General features: G+C 39.1%; 1 protein-coding gene across 15 annotated transcripts in view; it reads left to right on the top strand.

Annotated features, from left to right (window-relative positions):
* The window catches only part of RALGAPA1 (Ral GTPase activating protein catalytic subunit alpha 1), a 241,084-nt gene that overhangs the window by 152,378 nt on the left and 66,732 nt on the right, over positions 1-21,974 (top strand). For all 15 annotated transcript variants that reach the window (XR_016280990.1, XR_016280989.1, XR_016280992.1 and 12 more), the window contains 3 exons: positions 1,470-1,604; positions 6,088-6,271; positions 19,836-20,700. Coding sequence is in view for 11 of the 15 variants with exons in the window: in XM_089522122.1 (XP_089378248.1) it covers positions 1,470-1,604; positions 6,088-6,271; positions 19,836-20,700 (1,184 nt within the window). In the remaining 4 variants the exon portion in view is untranslated. The remainder of the gene's footprint in view (positions 1-1,469; positions 1,605-6,087; positions 6,272-19,835; positions 20,701-21,974) is intronic.

Raw genomic sequence — 21,974 nt, 5'->3', positions numbered from 1 at the left:
CTTTGCCTATTCTGTCTGTGACTCCTTTGATTTATGGTAAAAATACCTTCCCTTCGGGTGGCTGCTTGTCTTCACTTCTCTGGCTTTTCCTGGGCCTGGCAGCCCTTCTGATGGCCTTGTGACATTTGTGGCTTTCTGCTGAAATTGAATACCTGAATATACTCAACTATAAGTTGACCTCATGTATAAGTTGAGGGCAGGTTTTGGGGCCAAAATTATGGATTTTGCCATGGCCTGTGGATAAGTCTAGGGTAAAACTTTAGGGATCCTTCAGTGTGTGTATGTACGCGTGTGGCAAGAGAGACTCTAACTAAGGCTTTTTGCTTCAGCATTTCAACTTTGGCTTCAGCTTTCACCCAGACAGTGCTGACAGGAGAGGGACTGTGTTTATTTGTTTAACAGCAGTTAACCACTCAGGACTCTTTCTCCTTGGCTCAAGAGAAAAAGAAACGCTCTTCCCACTGCATGGGGAAATCTGAAAGAGCTACTATCATGTTACCATACTGATCTGTAAATAAGTCGACCTGCTATTTTGGGGTCAATTTTTGAGCATACATTTTTAGACTTATAGATGAGTACAGTATATACGGTTCTTTATCACCAACGATTCCATGCAGCAAACAAATCTTTGGTAAGATTTGTACATTTTTATCACTGTTACAAATGCTACATTGACTGACTTTGTCCATCTGCTAAATTCAGCACGTAACTGTATAAAAAATGGCAGCTGTTTGTAGCCTGTTTGTAGAAATAAACTTTGCCTTACTATAAACAATTTGAGACTGAATATTTGTGTTTCTCCAGCTCTCCACAATTCTCCTAGTGTTGGTGTTGCTTAAAATTTTTTAGCTAGGGAAAGGATGAGGAAGAAAGAGGGATGCTGAGTGGGTGTAAAAAGGAGCTTCACTATCAGACGCTTTATTAACGAGTATTCCTGTATTGGCAGTGAGCTTCAGATGTGATTGCTCCTGTAACTTGGCTTCAGTTTTTTTGAAAGAGTCCACACCCTAAAATATAGGATTTTGCCATACCATTTATTTGATATAAAATACAAATTTTCTGGTCCTCTAGCAACGAACATCCCTTAAAATAAGGAACACTTAGCAATCTAGTGTAATAAGATAGGCAAGCATCATTTAGCAGTTGCCCGTTCAGTGTGCTTACAAGACATTCAAAATTAGGCATATTTAATTCCAATTGTGCTTATCTCTCCACAGAGATAAAATGGGCTTAGGTTAATGTATACTTTGTATTTGTGCTCCTTCTTTCAAAACTGTAGGACAGAACACAAAACAATCCCATTTGGAGAGAAAGGTGGGATATAAATTAAGTAAATAAATAATGTGTCACTATTGACTCTTGAGATGGATTTCTCTTGAGGCTAAATTTTAAAAGGGAGGAAGAAAAATAGAGAGTAAAGTAGTCTGGTCTACATGATCTTCTGTAATTTAGGAATTCTTCTATTACAGCTGGTGGTATCTCTACTTCTGTGTCTGTTGGACTGGATAATGGCCTTGCCTTTAAAGAGACTGTTGCAACCTGTTCATAGTGCAGGATCTGAAAATGATAAAACTGAAAAAACTCTGCTCAACTGTATATATAAGGTACATTATTCTTTCTCCCTCCCCATTTTGAATTGCTTTGAAGTTGTAGTTTTTTAAAAACTTGTGATTAACTCTTCTAAATTTTTCCAGTGAGAAGAAACAAGAATTATTTTGAGTTAAAAATAAAATCATCTCATTACATTTTAAGCTTACAAAACATTATTTCAGAAGGCTTACACATATAAAGAGCATCTTTTAAAAAATCAAGAAGAAGCCACTATATAAACAAGACCAAAGGTACTGACAATGAAATAGAAGTATCTGTCAACATACTTTTTAACACTGAAATGTATTCTGTGGAGCCCCACCAGTATGACAATTTGATTGCTCAATAAATGGTGGTGATTTCTTAACATGACTAGAGATCTCAGATCTCATGGTCTGGAACCTCTTATCTCAAGAGAGGGAGGAATTTTAGGGCAGAAGCACTGCCTTAACAAGTGTGTGTATGCCTCATTAATTAGACATGGTGTTTTTTATTTGAATATCATACCCTCTCAAATTGTGGTTGATATTTATTATACAGTGCACCTGCACCATACGCGGGTGAGCTATGGAACAGATCCCCACGTAAGGGGAGGGCCCACTGTATTCTGCTTATTGACATCAGTAGGAGTGCCCTTTGTAACAACATCCTTGTAAAATCACCAGGAACTGCCCCTTCAGTCACATCAGAAGGGGTTGTTGCTGGGTCTCAGGAATTGCCCCTGAAAATACAGGGCCTGGGATAGTTTTTATCTGGCAACCCTAGATGTGACTCTCCCTGAATGTCTTCTACCAGACGTGTAGAGATCAGAAAAAGGATTGTTTGACTATGTGTCTTGCTTTGCAGTTCTTCTGAAGTCTGACAAAGCAAATTTATATTTAATTATTTATTTATTTAACATTATTTTTAGGTTACCCTAAAAGACTGGGACCTGCAGTCCACTTCATCTCCTCAAGGCATTTTTTGAACCCCTAGTATTTTTCAAAAACTTTTCCACTCAAAAAACTCCACACACCCTCCTAGCTGTGTATAGGAGAAAATACTGTTATATTTTAGGCCACTCGGAGGTGTTTCAGGCCCAGGAAAGTTCTTCAATTAACAAGGAAGTAAAATGGAGATTTGAGTTCTTCTGGTGCTAAAACAGCCAAGTGGAGAAGGTAGTGAAATTGTTCTCCACACTTTTCAGGATAGTGGGGGATATTAATCAGAAAAAAAATTAACAAAATTCTGGGGGAAATCAATTATTACCTAAAATCTGGTCCTCTGCACACTTCCTCTGTATCAATATCAAATTGATATCAAGAGGGATTTTTAGAATATGTAGGTGCATGGGCACCTCACTGTGGGAAACTAGTATTACCATATAAGGAGATCTGGGAGGCTCATCAAGGAGGATACCAATGATCAAGATCCGAATCTGCAAAATCTCTGCACTGATAGGAGACTTTGTATTTGCAAGTGAATAGAAATCCAAGTACAATCCCTCTGAGAGCAATACTCCCAGCATAGATGGCCAAAACATCATCCACTTCCCTGCTCATTCTTCTCTCCTGGAAACTTTACTCTAATCCCAAAATGTGCTCCAAGATACGTTTTGCTCTATAAGTATATCTGCTCAGGCACCCCCATTTTGGTCTCATTTGTGGCCAGACAGGCACTCTTTCTGTATGTCACCTGACTCCTCAGCATAGCTGGCCACACTATGATCCACAGGCAGCAGTTGAGCCATTTCACTTCACAGTGTCTCCCAGTTGGAGCTATGCTTCTGGAATCGGTACAGTATCACCCTCTGCAATCCCTTTAAGTAACTATCTGCTATCACCTTTTATATATCTAGTTCTTGGATATATTGTTGTTGTTGTTGTTGTTGTTAAGCTTTATTTACATACAGTACAATCAATTACAAATGAATAAAATAAAATAAATCTGCCAGTGGTGTACATTCTAGGTAAAAGAATTAAAAGTTAATACATATTAATACATATAAAATTCAAAACAATAAAATAAATGGATGTGTGAGTGAGTGTCTTTGCGTGAATGGTGATTCCCCTTGATTACAAATAAAACTATATTTAGTCTTGCACTCTGGAGTTCTGTTTTTCGGAACTTGTATACACAGGCCTGATCCCTACTTTAAGTTACCTGAGCTCTCTCATTGCTGTCTTTTGAGCTAATAAAACTCCTCATTTGAATATTAATTGTGAGTGCCCTCTTAGGACCCTTGCATTTTGGGTAACCCATGGGGCAGTGTGGTTCCTAGTCCCTGGTAGCTGCTCAACCTTTCTCTATAACAAGGAGTATTCTAAGAAATAGGATAAAAATACAATAAAGTGAAACAAGATAATTGAAAAGTCCTGATAAACTAGATTAAAGAAAACACAGCACAAAGAATGAAAATCAACAGAGCTTTTTAAAAGGTCTTAAGATCTACAATATGATTTTATAATCTTGTAATTATAAAAAAGTCTTTTTCTGCCATTGAAAAGACATTAAAGTAGTTACAAGATGCAAGTTCTTAGGCAAGCATTGCATAATCTGGGTGGCATTACTGGCAAATATCCTTTATTCATATGATGCCTAAAGAGGTAGAATATTTTTTCAAAAATTGAATCCATGGAAAAAAGATTTTTTCCTACTTTGTTTTTTGGGGCAGGGTAGCCAAAAATAGTTGGAAAATTGAAAAAGAAATAATATTGGCACTCTTTACAAACTGAATGACACTTTGTTATTTTACGAACATAAAATTAACTTAAGGGTGAAACAGTGGCTTCAAGCCACCCCTGACAAAGTCAGTTGGGACTGCAACAACTGCACACCGCAGCCCCAATCCGTCTTTTTGCTAGCCGAAAAAGGAGCAGCAAATAGCTGCTCTTTTTTTGCACTGGCAAAAAGCTAGCTTTTCCACTCTGCCATGGTGGGAAGTCGGCTTTAAGGTGCTATGGTGGTGTGCTGTGTACAAACGCTGTGTTGCTAGACTACCCAGAGGCCGGCCCCTGTGTAAACAGAGAGGCGGCTTGAAACCAGCTTCCAGGCATCTTAGGGACATGCATTGTCTGCACACCATGTGCCAAGCCGGCTGGAAGCCAGCTTTTTATGTCAGTCTGTTCCAGCCCTTAGTTTGGCATAATATGATCATGTTTGGTATATTAACAGAACAGGGCTTTTTCCGGGAAATAATTGTGAAATAAATTTATTTTTTAAATATTTATTTATTTATTTACAAATGGACTACAAGGTTTCGGCCTTTAAGGAGTATCTGTACTATAAGGAAGCTTTTTGGTTTTCCTTGTTCAAAATCAAGCCCAAAAAAAAAAGTAAGAATGGAAGAAACTATCAACACTAATAAAATGAAATGTGAAGCAGCCATAAAACACTCATTCCCATAAAAAGAACTGAGTAAAGAAAACCAAGACCAAGAGTTACAATAATGTACACTAGTGCTTATCAAGACTGTATGAAGTAGAGAACTGGCATTATTTTTTCTAACGTTAGAGAGCCTAATAGCACGCTTGTGCTCACTGGCTACAACTGTTTCTTTTTATCCTGTAAAATGAAGACTAGCAGCTGATGGCTTGAATACCAACAATGCTCTGTAAACGACCATCACTTTTGAGCAACACTGATGTACATAGTCTAAAAATCATAGAGTTGGAAGAGACCTCAAGGGAGATCCAGTCCAACTCCCTGCCATGCAGAAGTACACAATCAAAGCACTCCCAACAGATGGCCATCCAGCCTCTGTTTAAGTCAGACAGCTCTTACTCTCAGGAAGTGCTTCCTAACATTAGGTGGCCTTATATAAAAGTCTCTTCACTTCTTAATTTTTAGAACTAATGTGGGGAGAACAAATATTCTAAAAGAAAACTTTGCATAATCTCCCCCCCTAATTTTTCAAGAAAAATAAGGCTTTCAGGAGGGGGGGGGACATGAAAAACATCCCCCTTCAAAAAAAATCTATCCCCCCCCCCCCCAGGTTCACATGCCTCATGATGCCATTCTTCACTTGGCAGGAGCCCTTAAAGGGCCTCAGATGATCTGGTGATCTAGCTAGTACACATGGAAAGAGTCAATCTTAATTTCCAATGTCCAAGAGTCTTAAAGGTCAAAACCAGTGTTATGAATCATCATGAGAAGTTTCCTCAGTATGTACTTACCTGTTATTTGGAATAGAGTGAATAATTTCAAGTAAGTATTTCTTAAAAGGCAACAAATTTTTAAATCAATACATGTCTTTCAGCTCTAGGATTCTTGGATTCTAAATAAAGGAAAGCTTTTTATAAGATATTCCTGCCACCCCTGCTCAACAGATTGATGACTACTTTCTTTTATGCTTGTTGTATATGAAGCATATATGTCACAGATTAAATATTCTGTACTGTCTATATACATCCTGTATCCAGTATATGGCAAAATTGCAGTTGACCAAACCTTAATTTTAGCTTTCATACCTGTAACACTATTTCCCTGGGCTTCAGTGAAATTCATTTTTATTCATAGGTTCTTCATGGATGTGTCTATGGATCTCAGTGCTTTAGCAATCCAAAATATTTTCCTGTAAGCCTCTCTGATTTGGCATCGTCGGATTACGATCCTTTTATGCATTTGGAAAGTTTGAAAGAGCCGGAACCATTACATTCACCTGATTCAGAAAGGTCTTCAAAACTCCAACCAGTAACAGAAGGTTTGTTTGCCTTAACAAACTCCTCCTTGTGATCAAATTATGAGAATTTCTAAAACTGTAGTGTTTGTCTGAACACTGGATTTTGAATTTAATCGAATGCTTTTATAGACAATAGATAATATTAATCAATGCACAATAAATCAATTTAATTTTGAGTAATTAGTTTTTTCCTGAAATAAGTCCATTCTCAACCTAAAAATCAATTTATATAGATTTTTCCCCTTCTGTACATTGATAAACAAGTAACACAATGCATAACTTGTGTGTTTACATAAATTATCCTAATTTTACTTGTCCAAGCAACATACAGATACAGAATGATTGAATAATAATAGAACACAATTTATATGTGTATGTACTATTTTTTTAATCATTACAATTTCTCTTATGCAGAAATATTTATCTGAACCGTACTTGTTTGCTAAAGAGCTCTCTGTGCTGGCAGTTTGTTGTTGTTTTTTCCCCCTCTGGAAAACAACACTTTGAAATAAAGGTTTCCTGAAGTTTTAAGTTTCATTTTTCTTTTAGTAAATATGAAGTGGTCTTGGTGGAGGAAAATTTGGAGAAGATGGACTTTAATACAGATACCAAATATTCTGTGTAGTGTCATTCTCCTTCTATATTAAGCTGTTCCCTTTAGGCTTCCTTAAAGGTATTAAGGACTAGATAAATGCAGAACCTTTTTGTAGCAGCTGTGTGCTAACAGCAGGTGATTTTGTGGTCTGTAGTGACTCCGTGCTGTTTTTTTTATGTGGAGAAAATGGCTAATCATTGTGCCCTTGTCTAAGGCATGTTTCATCATCTTCAAGTACTTTTTTGGCCAAAGAATTCTGAACACAGAGCTGTCCTCTAATAAGCTCACTATTGGATTGAACAAATCTGATTTGAGAACTATTGGCAGGAGGAGCGGTAATTATTAAATTTACTGAAGAATGAAGAAAGGTACTGTAGTTGGCTTTTTGTCAAATGGCTGTGGTCTTATTAGCACAGAGTAATCATCTACAGGGTCAGAATGAAAGAAGCATTGAAGGATTCATTCTGCCTAATTACAGTTTCACCTATACACATTATGCAAAACTAATATTTAAAGTATTTGCCAAAATTAACTTCCCCTACATGTTCCATTGCAAGTGTAGAGAATTGCGGTAGCTTTTTGTGCTTTGCTGCTTTTGTATGCTGTAATAATGTATAATTATGGGTTTGCAGCAAATGCTGTGTGATTTGTTTAATCTCACAATTTGAAAAGACAACCTTGAATAGGTTTTTTTTCTCTTTTAAATGAATGTCTGTTGCACACAACCCTAGTATTGCTATCCTTCATTTGTACATTTCCTCACATGACTGGTTCTTGTGATTTCTTTTTATAATCCTAAATAACAGATTTCATTTATGCCTTGCTATGTTGTCTTAGACAAGTTAGCAACATCCCCTCCCATTCCCTTAAATTATTTCCAAGGATAATGCCTGTAAATCTTAAAATTGGATGAGACACTTCCATGACCAGTTGTTCCATGGATTATAGCACTGGCCTAGATGTACTAAATACTAAGCATTTTCCTTTCCATTATTCCATACCTCTCCATAATTGTGCTATACAGTGAATGGAGCTAGTTTCTTTGGTAATCAGGGGTGATATAATGTCAATAAACAAAACCCTGCCCTAAACATAAGGATACTCATGATGGGGACCTGGTTCTTTGATTTCCTTCCCTACCCTCAGCGTGTATGTTTTCTTCTCCCTTACTTCAACCAATCTGGTTGTCTAGCCATTTTACATATGTTAAACAGAAAATATGTGATCCTGAATATGTGCAAGAGTGGCTTTCACCAATTTAGTACTTCAGGTTCCTTTGGCAGATGTTGCATTGATAATTTGGATGGCCTAGTCCCAAGATTTCCAGTTCATACAGATTTATTAGATTTTCTAGAGCCCAGAATGCCTTCTCTGCAAAATACTGTTTTGGCTACAAGCAAGAAAGCTTCAAGTGTGGTTTCAGCATACAGGGATGTATTATGTTTGAGCCTATTATCTAGGGTTATATCACATCATCATCTGTCTCTCTAGTTTCATTCTACCTTTCATTTTCCTTTATCATCTGCAGAAGTTTCAGGACATACAGTGTTTTGCGAAGTATTTGAGGCTGTAAAATAAGAGTGATAATCCTCATCATCACCCCCATAAAATGATGCATTACTTTAAAATTTTAAATTGCATCTGTCTTTCTACAAAACTGGAAATGTAAATGGGGACAAACAGAAGAAAGAGCTTCAGTGGCTGCACTAAATAAAGTTTATGAGGAGATTGCTGTTGCTGCTTCTAGATTAGTGCTTCTTGAATGTTAAAAACACTTTGTAACTACTTTTGCCATTCCTATGAAGGACCCATACCACATTATTCCGTAGTTAGCATATCTATCAATCTAAACGATTTTAAGTATTTCTGACTCCTAAAATGATATGGGTGTAAATGAAAAGCACCATGGCAGTTCAAATATGAGAAGGCTAGGAGAAAACATTATGGAAAGACAAAAATGTGCTCTTTGAGTTGCTACTGATTTGTCTCTCAGTGTCACTGTCAGCCACAGAGTCTCAGGGATCATTATTCCATGGTATTTTGGGATCTTTTTGTTTTTTACTTTGAGCTGTTTGCATGTCAGACATGCCATGTGTGTGTGTGTTTTACTGTGTGCATATCTGGAAAAGAGAGATGAGTACATTATATTCCTTGAATGAAATCAGTTCTGAAAATGAAAAAAACCTTCTTATGGAATAGGCATGACAGTTTTGCCATTTCATTATCCAAATATCATCTTGTATGAATTTATGTTAGGAATATTATAGGGACAGTGAAATCTATTATGGGATAGATAAAAAAATGACACTGAACATTACCATTTTTAGCACATAAATGCTCACATTTAATTTAACTGTATACTCCCAGTGTTGGAAATGAGCTTATAATAATCTATTATTATTATTATTATTATTATTATTATTATTATTATTATTATTTTCATCTATATCACACCTTTCTCCCAATTATGAGGCCCAGGGCCGCTAACAACATTTTAAAAAACAAGACAGATTTAAAACTACAGTTGCCCCTTGAATATATGCGGAGGGGCGACCTCCCCTGTTTGCAATGGTGTATGCACCTGGCACACACTCCTGGCACACGCATCCTTGCCGTGCATACGGGGGCACTCACCATTCAAGCCTATGAGGCTTGAATAAGTGCAAGCCTCCATTTTCGCGTGGGGGTCCGGAAAGTATCCCCCACGAAAATGGAGGGCCAACTGTACATAAAAAGCTCATATGCTATTTTAGGAAACGATTAAGCAGTTTATAAAATTAAAAACATTAAAATTTATTAAAATAATGTAAACAAACTGTGAGAACAGTGCTGCATATTAAAAGCACACATCAGTCAGTTTTTAAAAGCATGAGGGTATAAAAATCTTTTAACTTGTCAGTAGAAAGAGATCAAGGATGGATCCTGAACTCCTAAGGAAGGGAATTCCAAAGTCTGGAAGCAGTCACCAAGAAGAACCCTCTCCTTTGTTCCTACCAAACAAACCTAAGAAGATAATGGGATAGAGGAAAGGGACAGAATATCTTAAAGCTCTAATGGATTCATAGAGAGACATGTATTATTATTATTATTAACCTTTATTTATAAAGCGCTGTAAATTTACACAGCGCTGTACATACAATCTTTTTAATTGGACAGTTCCCTGCCCTCAGGCTTACAATCTAAAAAGACACGACACGAAAAGAGAAGGGAGTGGTGGTGGGGAAGAGGCCTGTCTAGTAAGATAATACATATAAAATACATAGCAATACAGGAAATGATTCAATAAAACAGACCTTCAAATAGCCTGGATCCAAGTAGTAAACTGCACAGGTACAATCCTAATGTTGAGCTGGAATCTCTTTTCCTGTAGCTTGCATCCATTGTTCTGTGTTCTAGTCTCTGGAGCAGCAGATATCAAGCTTGCTCCATCCTCAATGTGACACTCCTTCAAATACTTAAACAGGGCTATTATATCACTCTTAACTGTCTCTTTTCCAGGCTAAACATACCCAGCTCCCTAAATCTCTCCTCATAAGGCATGATTGCCAGGCCATTCATCATTTTGATGGCCCTTCTTTGGACACGCTCCAGCTTGTCAACATTCTTTTTGAATTGTGGTGCCCAGAATTGGACACCATATTGCAGGTGAGGCCTGACTAAAGCAGACTAGAGTGGCACTATTACTTCCCTTGAGCTAGATACTATACTTCTATTGATGCAGCCTAGAATTGCATTGGCCGTTTTAGCTGCCACATCACACTGTTGATTCATGTTCAACTTGTGGTCTACTAGGACTCCTAGATCTCTTTCACATGTAGTCATGTTAAGCCAGGTATCCCCCATCCTATATCTATGCATTTCATTTTTTTCTGACTAAGTGCAGTACCTTACATTTCTCCGTGTTGAAATTCATTTTCTTAATTTTGGCCTAGCTTTCTAATCTATTAAGGCCATTTTGAATTTGGTACCTGTCCTCTGGGCTATTAGTTGCTCCTCCTAATTTGATGTCATCTGCAAATATGATAAGCAGGTTCTCTATTTCTTCGTCCAAGTCATTGATAAAGATGTCGAATAGGCCCAGGACAGAACCCTGTGGCAACCCACTAGTAACTTCCCTCCAAGATGAAGAGGAGCTATTGCTGAGCACCCTTTGGGTTCATCCAGTCAATCAATTACAAACCCACCTAACAGTTGAAATATCTAACCCACATTTTACTAGCTTGTTTGCAAGAATCTCATGGGGGACCTTGTCAAAAGCCTTACTTAAATCAAAATATGTTATATCCACACCATCTACCAAGCTGGTAATTTTATCAAAAAAAAAAAAGAAAAGAAAAAGAGAGATCAGTCTGGCATGACTTGTTTTTGAGAAACCTATGCTGACTTTCTGTGATTATGGCTTTCTCTTCTAAATGTTCACAGAATCTCTGTTTAATTATCTGTTCTAGAATCTTCTCTGGTATTGATGTCAGACTAACAGCGATAATTATTGGGATCCTCTTTTTTCCCCTTTTTGAAGATGGGGACAACATTTGCCCTCTTCCAGTCTGCTGGGACTCTCCTGTTCTCCAGGAGTTCTCAGAGATTATTGCCAGAGGCTCTGGGATTACATTTGCCAGTTCTTTTTATACCCTTGGGTACTGTAGTTCATCTGGTCCTGGAGACTTAAATTCATTTTGATTAACCAGGTATTCCTGTACTCCCTCTTTACTTATTCCATGCTGCATTTCTCCTATTGTGCCCTTTGTTCCATTTTCCTCAGTTTGAGCACCCTTTTCCTTCTCTGAAGCAAAGGAGATGTTGAGTAGTTCTGCCTTTTCTGTCCCTAGGGTTGCCATCCCTGAGGACCTCCAAACCGGGGAAAATGTAGGACAAGGTTTAAAAATGTAGGACTTTTTATTATTTCCTGGCTAGGAAATTTAAAAAAAAGGTCCTACATTTTTAAACCTTGTCCAAGGCCTGGCTAGGGCCTGGGAGAACTCCGCGATCGCGGAGCCGCTTCCAGGGCCTGGCTGAGGGGGGGGGAATCCTGGGGACTGAGCCAAACCGGGGCGGGACCATGCGGACCCGCCCCAAACTGGGAAAGTCCCGCCCCCAGGTGGGATATGGCAAGCCTATCTGTCCCCTGTTGGCATTTTGCCATTGTCTCCTCACAGTGGCCTTACAATTTCCTTCTTCTTCCTTTTCCTATGGATATAACAAAACAAAAAAAGCCTCCAAAAAGAATATGGATAGGTCCATGTACCACAATTAAAGAAGAGGAAGCCAGCAGGTTTCAGCAAGCTTAATACTAAACAATATGCACATGTGAAATGCAACTAGGGCCTGAAACACAGGCATGGATTCCGGCCGCATTCAAGACATAGCGTTCAGATTATGCACACCCCAAATGCAGCTGGAAGCCACCTCATCCAGGAGGAACTGGGCCAAGAAGGAGCACATAGGATCCTTTCCTTCCGGTGGTTTTGTTGAGGACCGTGGCAGCAGCCTGGATCAGGTCTGGGCGCGTGTGGTTGCTGTGGCCCTAGCACTATTGGTGGCAGAGCGGTTGTGCACCACTCTTTTCAGCCCATCTGTTTTAAGCTCAGGTCATGTAAGCCTTGCATTTGCCCTCAAGTCGATTTTGACCCATGGTGATCCTGCTGATGAGAGGTCTCTAAGACTTCTTGTCCTCCACTGCTCTGCTCACCTCCTGCAAACTCGTATTTGTGATCTCTTTCATGCGGCCTTCCTCTCTTTCTACTTCCTTGTACTTTATAATAATAATAATAATAATAATAATAATAATAATAATAAATTTTATTTATATACCGCTTTTCCAACAGATCAAAGTGGTTTACAAAGATGCATAAACAATGACATAAATAATTACATTAACAAATATACAACTAAAATTCAACCCCTTACTTTAACTAAAAACAGTTAAATTAATCAAAATACAATTAAATTAATAATATTAAAGTCTATTAATATATACTCTCAACTCAATATCAAATATCCAAATACAGTAACAGCAGCAAAATCTCATTACAATACAATAAAATATAAAATAGATAACAATTAAGAAAACTATCAAATATTATCAAATACTATCAAACAATACTATCAGATTCTAACAACCACCTTATACTACTATATTCTCCACCTGTTGTAATATTAGTTCATGTTGACTTGGAGGCTTCACCCGTGACCAGGCTGTAAAGGGTGCCGCTCCCACCAGTCGCTGCCTCCTCACACCTGCACATGATGTTTCTGGTGCTGGGGCTGGAGTGCTCTTGTGTCCTGCTGGCTTTTAGGGGTGCCGCTCTCACTGGTCCCCGCCTCCTCACAGCTGCGCATGGTGTTGCTGGTGCTGGCACTGGTCTTCTGGGCCATCTGGGGATGCAGCTAGCAAGCTGCTTTTAATGGTGCCACTCTCACCTGGCCCCTCTCCCTCCTCAGTCACCTCAGCTGCTCTGCTGCTGGCACTGGCACTGGTCTTCTGGGCCAAATGGGGATGCTGCTAGCAAGCTGCTTTTAAAGGAGCCGCTCTCACCTGGCCCCTCTCCCTCCTCAGTCACCTCAGCTGCTCTGGTGCTGGCACTGGCACTGGTCTTCTGGGCTACCTTCACTAGCATTATTATTTTTTCCAGTGATTCATGCCTTCTCATGATATATCCAAAGTACGACAACCTGGCCTCCCAGGAGATTTCCGCCTTGATCTGCTCTAGGACCCATTTGTTTGTCTTTTTGGCTGTCCATGGAATCTTTAGCACTCTTCTCCAGCACCACATCTCAAATGAGTTGATTTTCCTCCTATCCTCCTTCTTAACTGTCCAGCTCTCACATCCATACATGGTAATTAGGAATACAATGGCTTGTACGATTCTAACTTTTGTGCTTAGTTGTATATTGATGCATTTTAGGATTTTCTCTAGTTCTTTCATAGCTGCCCTTCCCATTCTTAATCTTCTTCTGATTTCCTGGCTGCAGTCTCCATTTCTATCAATGTTTGATCTCAGGTATGGGAATTCTTTTACTCTATCTAATTCTTCATTGTCTAATTCAAATTTGTGTAGGTTATCTATGGTCATTATTTTTGTTTTCTTTATGTTCAACAATAGGACTCCTTTGCACTTTTTCCCTTGATCTTCCTTAGTGGTTGTTCCAGAACTTTGAGATTTTCTGCTAGTACAGTGGGCTTTCCGTATCCACGGATTTGAGAATCCACGGATCGCAAGTCTATGGGGGGGTGACAGAGGAGGAAGAAGGGGGAAGAGGAAGAGGGGCAGTGGCAGTGACGAAGAGGTAGGAGGAGGAGGGGAAAGAAAGAGGCAGCAGGGAAGAGGAGGAGGAGGAGGAGGAGGAGGAGGAGGAAAGAAGGGGAACAGTGGCGGCAGCAACGGCAGGGGGAAAGAGGAGGAAGAAGGAAGAGGAAGAACAGAGGCAAGGAGAGGAGAGGAGGAGGAGGAAGGAAGAAAAGGAAAAGCAGCAGCAGAGGTGGGGGGGTAAGAGGACGAGGAATAGGAGCAGCAGCAGGGCAAGTAAGTGGAGGAGGAAGGAAGAGGAAGCATGCAGGCAGAGGCAAGGGGAAGGAGGAGGGGGGAAGAAGAGAATGAAGAGCGAAGGCAACAGCAGCGGGGCAGAAGAGGAAGAGGAGCAGGAGGAGGTGGTGGTGAAGAAGAGGAAGAGGCAGCCTTTTGCCATGGTGAGAGCAGCAGGGCGGACTTTGAGGGGGGACAGCAAAGTCCCATTGTCTTCAATAGAGTTTTGACCACGTGGCTGCACCACCATTAAAGACAATGGGATTTGAGTATCTGTGAATTTTGATATTTGTGAAGGGATCTTGAACAGATTCTCTGTGGATACCGAGGGCCCACTGTATGAAAGTTAAACAAGATATCTTAGTGCAGTTGCAAGTTATTGTTTTGGAAGCTATCATTTGGAAGTGTCCAAAGAGAAAGCCTTGCATAGGTCAACAAAAATATTTTGAACCTTTTACATACCATTTGAAAGTTTCTTCCAAATACACCCAGGGATGATTTCCCCCTCACCAGCTTCCATTTCCTTATGATTTCCATTTTGATGGCACAGTTTGTAGATCTGTGCTTTTTTTTACCATGCTGACAACAACTGATGAGGTAGGTTTATTTTCTTTCCCCTTTTCTTTTGTTTTGCTACTCATGCAGGCTCAAGCAGGCACACACAGTTACAGTAGATTTAGCTGGAGAAGCTTGCTCTTTCCCAGTAAGCTTTGTTTATTGCATTGTTTACCACCAGCACTGTTGCAATGCAACACAGAAAGGCTGTTTCTCCACCCTTCCTTCACCATCCTCCCAATGTTGATGTTGCTTAAAAACTGGGCAAGTAAAAAGCATTTGTAAAAAGGAGCTTTGCTGTCAGAGGCTTTGTTAACTGAGGTTATGCCTGTACACACAATAGAAGTTAAACAAGATACTGTATATTAGTGCAGTTGCAAGTGATTGTTTTGGAAACTATCCTTTGCAAGTATCCAAAGGGAAAGTCAGCAGGAAGTTTGAATTTTTTCTTTAATATTTTCTTGAATATACAGTGTGTAACTGATGGTGACACACAGACACATTTGATGGACTCCCTTTTTGAAAGGATCCATAGAAAAGAGTCACAATAGATCTGTATCATTCAGGCTGGTCCCAGGAAATCACTAGATTGTCTGACAAAGACTCTGCTCTCAACCCAAGCTCTAGAGGGATCTAAATTCTCAGTCACAATGGGAAATATCCTTAGAACACTCAGGATAGCAAATGTGAAAGTTTGCTGTAAAACTTTAAAAATTTTTAATCAAGGAAAACTATTCATGTATTTAAAACAGTTATTTATCCCCTCAGATCCCACCCAAGGCAATGGACAATAGACAAAAAAATTATTCAAAACATTAAATGTAAATAGATAAAACATTATTTATTAAGAGACTATTAACAGTGTCCTGGGAGAAAGACGGCATATAAATAAAATAAAATAAAATATAGAAAAACTTATCTTTAAATAGATTTTTTAAAATCCAAACTGCCAAAGCATCAACCATTGGATTTAAGGACCAAAGGCCATTCAAAATAATAGTTTGAAGCTCAACATGTCTAAGACGGAGCTTCTTGTCTTTCCACCTAAGTCCTCCCTTCAATACTCCTTTTCTGTTTCCATCAACAACACCTCTATTTGACCGATCCAGGAAGCCCGTAGTCTTGGTTTCACTTTTGATTCCTCTCTGTCTTTTATCTCCCACATCCAGGCCACAGCCAAAGCCTGGAGATTCTTTCTTTCCAATATTGCCAAAATCTGTCCATTTCTCTCGACTTCTACTGCCAAGACTCTGGTCCACGCACTGGTGTTCTCCCGACTAGATTACTGCAACGTCCTTCTGGCAGGGCTTCCTCTCTCTCATCTTCATCCTCTAATTTCCATTCAGCATTCAGCAGCACGCATCATTACATCCGCTCGCTGCTTTGACCATGTTTCTCCTTTATTATCATCCCTTCACTGGCTCCCCTTTCCCTTCCATATTCAGTATAAGCTTCTCTTGTGACCTTTAAAGCTCCGCATGGTGTGGCCCCTCTTTATTTATCCAAACTTCTTTCTCCATACATTCCCAGTCGTACCCTCCATTCTAGTAGTCAAGGTCTGCTGTCCCAGCCTAGGATCTCCACTGCCCCATCCCAGATTCATCCCTTCTCACTTGCTGCCCCTCACTCCTGGAACAGCATCACTTCTTTGACCACTTTTAAATCTGAGTTGAAGACTATTCTGTTCAGGGAAGCATTCCCAGGCACAGTGTGATTATCTGATTTTTGATTGGATAGTTGATGTTGATGTTTTTAATTGTTGCCTACTTATTTTAACCAATTCTATTTTAACTTTTACCTATTGTTTTATATGTATTTTGTAGATTGTACGCCATTGGCAGGTTTTATTTTTATTGATTTGATCATTTGTATGTACAGCGCTGTGTACATTTACAATGCTATAGAAATAAAATAAATAAAAGCCTGAGAGGCTCACCAGAAGCTCAAGAGGGTGGTAAACAGCCTGATCTCCCAGTATATATAAAGGAGGTTTCTTTAGAGAAAGGTTTTGGTTACAGTGGAACAAAAAGAAGAGAAAGGAAGGCAACAAAATCTCATATAGGTTTTCAAATAAATCAAAAAGTAGTTCTTAACGTAGCTAGTTATGCTTTAGTTTTTTAGTTTCAGAGCATGTGTAGAATTCTTGCACAAAGGTTGGTCTGAGACAACATCCAGAGAATATCACTGGTCACTTACGCTGCATGGGTCTGAAGGAGATATGGAACTGAGGCGAACTGAGGCGATACTTTATTATTATTATTATTATTATTATTATTATTAACCTTTATTTATAAAGCGCTGTAAATTTACACAACGCTGTACAGTACATACAATTTTTTTAATTGGACAGTTCCCTGCCCTCAGGCTTACAATCTAAAAAGACACGACACAGAAGGAGAAGGGAGTGGTGGTGGGGAAGGGGCCTGTCTAGTAAGATAATACATATAAAATACATAGCAATACAGGAAATGATACTGTACATATTTATGGGAATTTGAGATTAGTGGGAGTTGCTTTCTTATCTAAGATGAAGTGTAGTTTGGATCAAAGGAGAAACAAGCTGCATCCATTATATAAGATAGCCAATCATCTACACTTTAAAAATGGGTACATGGTTACATCCACACTAAAACTAATGCAGTTTGATGCAACTTTTAACTGCTATGGCTCCCTCCCACGGAATCATAGGATTCATAGTTTTGTAAGACACATCTCTACTCTTTGGTAGAGGAGGCTAAAGACTTTGGGGCAGATTGAGAGAGCCAGATTGGGGCTGAGGCAACCACACACCGCAGCCTCATTCCGGCCAGCTTCTGCTCCAAATAGGAGCAGAAAAAGGCAGCTCCTATGTGGGGAGGAAAAAAGCCACTCCTTTGCCTCTGAATGCCACACCCCCAAGTCACCTGGAAGCTGGATGGCGTGTAATCTCTGGCACTACTTCTGGGCAGCTCGGGGGCATGTCGTGTCTAATCACCACACCTCCAAGCTGGCTAGAAACCGGCTTTACCAGCTTCTATTTCTAATGGATATGAACCTCCATAACAAAAGATTGAGCCAGTTTAGAATAGTCGACTACTTTAAAAATGAGAGGATTAAAACAAAAAAAATTGAATGACGCAAAAAAAATTCTTACTAGGGATTTGCAGTGCCAAACACTCTGAGATCTGTGTTGGGGGGGGGGGGGGGGGATAACAAAAATCAACATTCTCCAGGGAACCACATATACAATTTCAAATGTTTACAATGTTCACTGAGTAACTTTAAAATTAAAATGTATGAACCCTTAGAAATACACCATTATTGCTGCTGTTTTCTTGCAGTTAACTGTTTTATTAATATGGCTATTATCATGAAAATGTTCTAAATTAAAAATTTCCCCAAAATGGACATTTCTTGACGTAGCCTTGCTTAGATCCATGTTAACATTTACAGGAGTCCTGGAAATATGTGTGTGGTGCCATTTCAAAAAAAAAGAAAAGAAAATAAAAGAAAGCCTCACCAATCATTTGTCAGAGAAAGAGAAAGAAACTGAATGCAGATCAGCTTGTTGTATGTTCATGCAGGATCAGTTTGTGCAAGCAGTTCTCCATCCAAATAGAGTCACTTGTATAAGCATGTTTTCACTTTCCTAATTCAAACCTTAATTGATTTGAAAGTTGTCTGTATGTTTCAGCATTTTTATTCTTGTGAATTTTGACTTGAGTAAATGAATGAAATTTTAATACTTGCTTTCCATGATATGGTTCAGTATGAAACTTTCTATTGCTGTACTTTATGTCATTATTTAATTTTACCTACAGGTTAATTTTTGTATGTAAGTTGTGGATTTTAAAAAGTGCTTCTCATCTTTTAGTCTTTCACAGTTTAAGAATTTGACATCTTAACAAAATAGTGTTCATTACTTAGTAATTTAATAAATGTTCAGAAAGAATCATAGACATGCAGGCTATCTATGGACTCCTGCATTCTTCTGCAACCTCTAAAACCCTACCACCAAAATCATTACCATCTTGCCAGCCTTTTCTGGCATGGCACTACATTTTTAAAATGTTGTTTCCTTTAAAAACAATAAACACAGATACTGTGCGTCTTATTTTAAAGCATGTTTCCACTACTGGAAAAGAAATCTGCTCTAATACAAGATATTATCATTCCAAGTATACTTTGTTTTAAAGGATGGCTTTACTGGAAAGCAGCAAAAGAAATCACTCTCAGTTTGGCATTGAATAGCAATCCATATTCAAATTGATGTGACTATTTTCTGGTTTACCTCTTACCTCCCCATGTATTTTTATTTCTAACTTTTGGGCAGATGATCTTATTTGTGGAGGAGTACTTTAACTTGTTTAGTTATATTAATATCCCATCCTTTTCCTATACACTTTAGGCAGCATACATTGCTGTCTTCCTCCCTGAATCATATTCAGAACAATACTGTGAGGTAGGTTAGGTTGAGAGAAAGGGAATGGCATAAGATCGCCCTGCAAGTTTCATGACTGAATGACAACATGAACATTGATCTCTCAAATCCCACTCCAAGACTATAGTTACTACATTGCACTGGCTTTCTTATAACACCCTGGTTCTCTGTGCTTAGTAAAAGCTAGCTAGTTTAGAAATAAAACATAACAGCAACTGACCTAGCTGCCTGTGAGGCAAATACTTCACAACAGCATGAGAATGATTCATATTGTAACCTCTGTGTTGTATGTTTTCCCCCCCAGAATGCTTATTACACTTAGGAAAGCACCATTTTTCATTGTCAGTCTTAGGTGTACTCTGATTTCACATGAATCATACTTTGATTCTTCAGAACTCTTTGCATTTAAATGTTTTCTTTTTTTTATGTAGCTGTTGAAATTTTTAATTGTTTATGTGTGTAACTTTAACTCTTGCCCTTTCCCCCCGCCAGTGAAATCTCATATGCAACAAGGACTGATCTCCGTGGCAGCTCGCACTGTAGTAACTCATCTGGTAAACCATTTAGGCCATTATCCAATGAGCGGAGGACCTGCTATGCTAACAAGTCAAGTATGTGAAAACAATGACAATCCTTATAGCGAAAGTTCTGAGCTTTCCCCTGATCTGTTTGAGAATCCCAACCTCCAATTTTTTGTGTTAAACAACACAACTTTAGTTTCCTGTATACAAATTCGAGCAGAAGAGAACATGCCTGGAGGAGGTTTGTCTGCTGGACTTGCATCTGCTAATTCCAATGTCAGAATTATTGTGCGTGATCTATCTGGGAAGTATTCATGGGATTCTGCCATTCTGTATGGGCCACCACCTCTCTGTGGGTTAACTGAGTCAACTCCCTTTGTGCTCTCATTAGCCCATCAAGACAAACCAGAAGATTCCTCAGAACCTTCTCTCTATGTAGAAGAATTATGTGTAAAAGATGGAACTGCACTCCCAGTAAAAAGGAAATTTAGAGAGACTGTGCCGACATGGGACACAATCAGAGATGAAGAAGATGCCCTTGATGAGCTCTTGCAGTATATAGGAATTACAAGTCCTGAGTGCTTACAGAGGACAGGTGTATCACTCAATGTTCCTGCTCCTCAACCTATCTGTGTCTCTGAAAAGCAGGAAAATGATGTCATTAATGCAATTCTGAAACAACACACAGAAGAGAGAGATTTTGTTGAAATGCACTTCAGTGACTTAAATATGAAAGCTGTGGAGCAGGATGAACCAACTCCACAGAAGCCCTGCTCAGCATTTTACTATTGCAGATTACTTCTTAGTATTCTGGGAATGAATTCTTGGGATAAAAGGTAAAAAGATAACCTTATTTGCTGTTTAGCCTTTATCATTCAGTAATGAACTACAATATTACAAGTGAAAAAGGGCTGCCACTGACAACAGCCACCACACATCCCTCTTTCATTCTGGTAAGATAGACTACAACAAAATACATTTATTTCGATTTAGGTTTTTTCATCCCCCTGAGCAGGAGAATGTAATGATATGTTATCACATTTTGTTCTTTGAAATGTTGCAGGGGTATGTGCATTCAGATCGCCAGATGACTTATGGTGATCCCGTGAATTTAAAGTGTTTTCATAGGAAAAGAGATTCCACCTCAACCTTAGGAAGAACTTTCTAACAGTGAAAGCTGTTTGACAGTGGATCACACTCCCTCGGAGTCTGGTAGAGTCTCCTTCTTTGGAGATTTTTAAACAGAGGCTGGATGGCCATCTGTCAGGGGTGCTTTGATTGTGAGTTCCTGCATGGCACGGATGGCCCTTGAGGTCTCTTCTGGTTCTGTGATTCTTAGGCAAGGAATACTCAGGGGTGATTTTGCCAGTTCTTTCCTCTGAAATATAACAGGGGACAAAGAGGCATATAATAAGAGCAGCCATGCTGGATCAGACCAAAATCCTATTTCCTCTAGCATCCATGTTCGCAGAGTCAGCATTATATCTCTGGGAGGCCAGGGACAGGATGCAAGGCAAAAGTGGGCAGCTTTGGTGGTTATGGGGGTGATTTGTCTCTAGAACCTACTGCAGACTGTACCCTTGTCAAAAATTTGTGGTTTTTTTTTAACAGAAATTCACTTCTGTTAAAAAGAAAAAAACACTTTAAAAGTTCATATTCATTAACATGAGGTTTGAGACCTTTACCACAATTCCTGGATGCTTCCAGAAAAATGCTCCTGCGTGTTTTGAATAAAATAATAAAATGGGGGATCTCAAAAATGGGCAGCAGGCAAAACGTGGGTTCTGTGTTACCCATTCCTAACAGAAGGACCACACAATTTCCCAACAACTGCTACTGCTGATCCTGATAGCAATATATATCTATTTTGACTAGTGGCTGGGTGGAGATAATCCCTGCAGTGCCGAGTATCTCATCATTCTGACCTTGTTAGCACTGCTATGAGCAGCATGAGCCCCATTTTTTGAAGTGCAAGAATATGAGAAGAAGAGTTACTTGTCTGCACCGAGAAAGGAAAGTTGTGTTACACTGGAAATGACATAAGCCACCCTCCATTTAGCCCTGAAAGTAACACATTCAGAGCACTTTGTTACTTGTAACAAGTTACTTT

Source organism: Sceloporus occidentalis, unplaced genomic scaffold (genome assembly GCF_023333645.1).
Source record: "Sceloporus occidentalis isolate IW3139 unplaced genomic scaffold, rSceOcc1.0.p SCAF_4, whole genome shotgun sequence".
NCBI lineage: Eukaryota > Metazoa > Chordata > Lepidosauria > Squamata > Phrynosomatidae > Sceloporus > Sceloporus occidentalis.
Note: the sequence above shows the minus strand (reverse complement) of the source record. Positions and strands in the feature narration are given on the sequence as shown.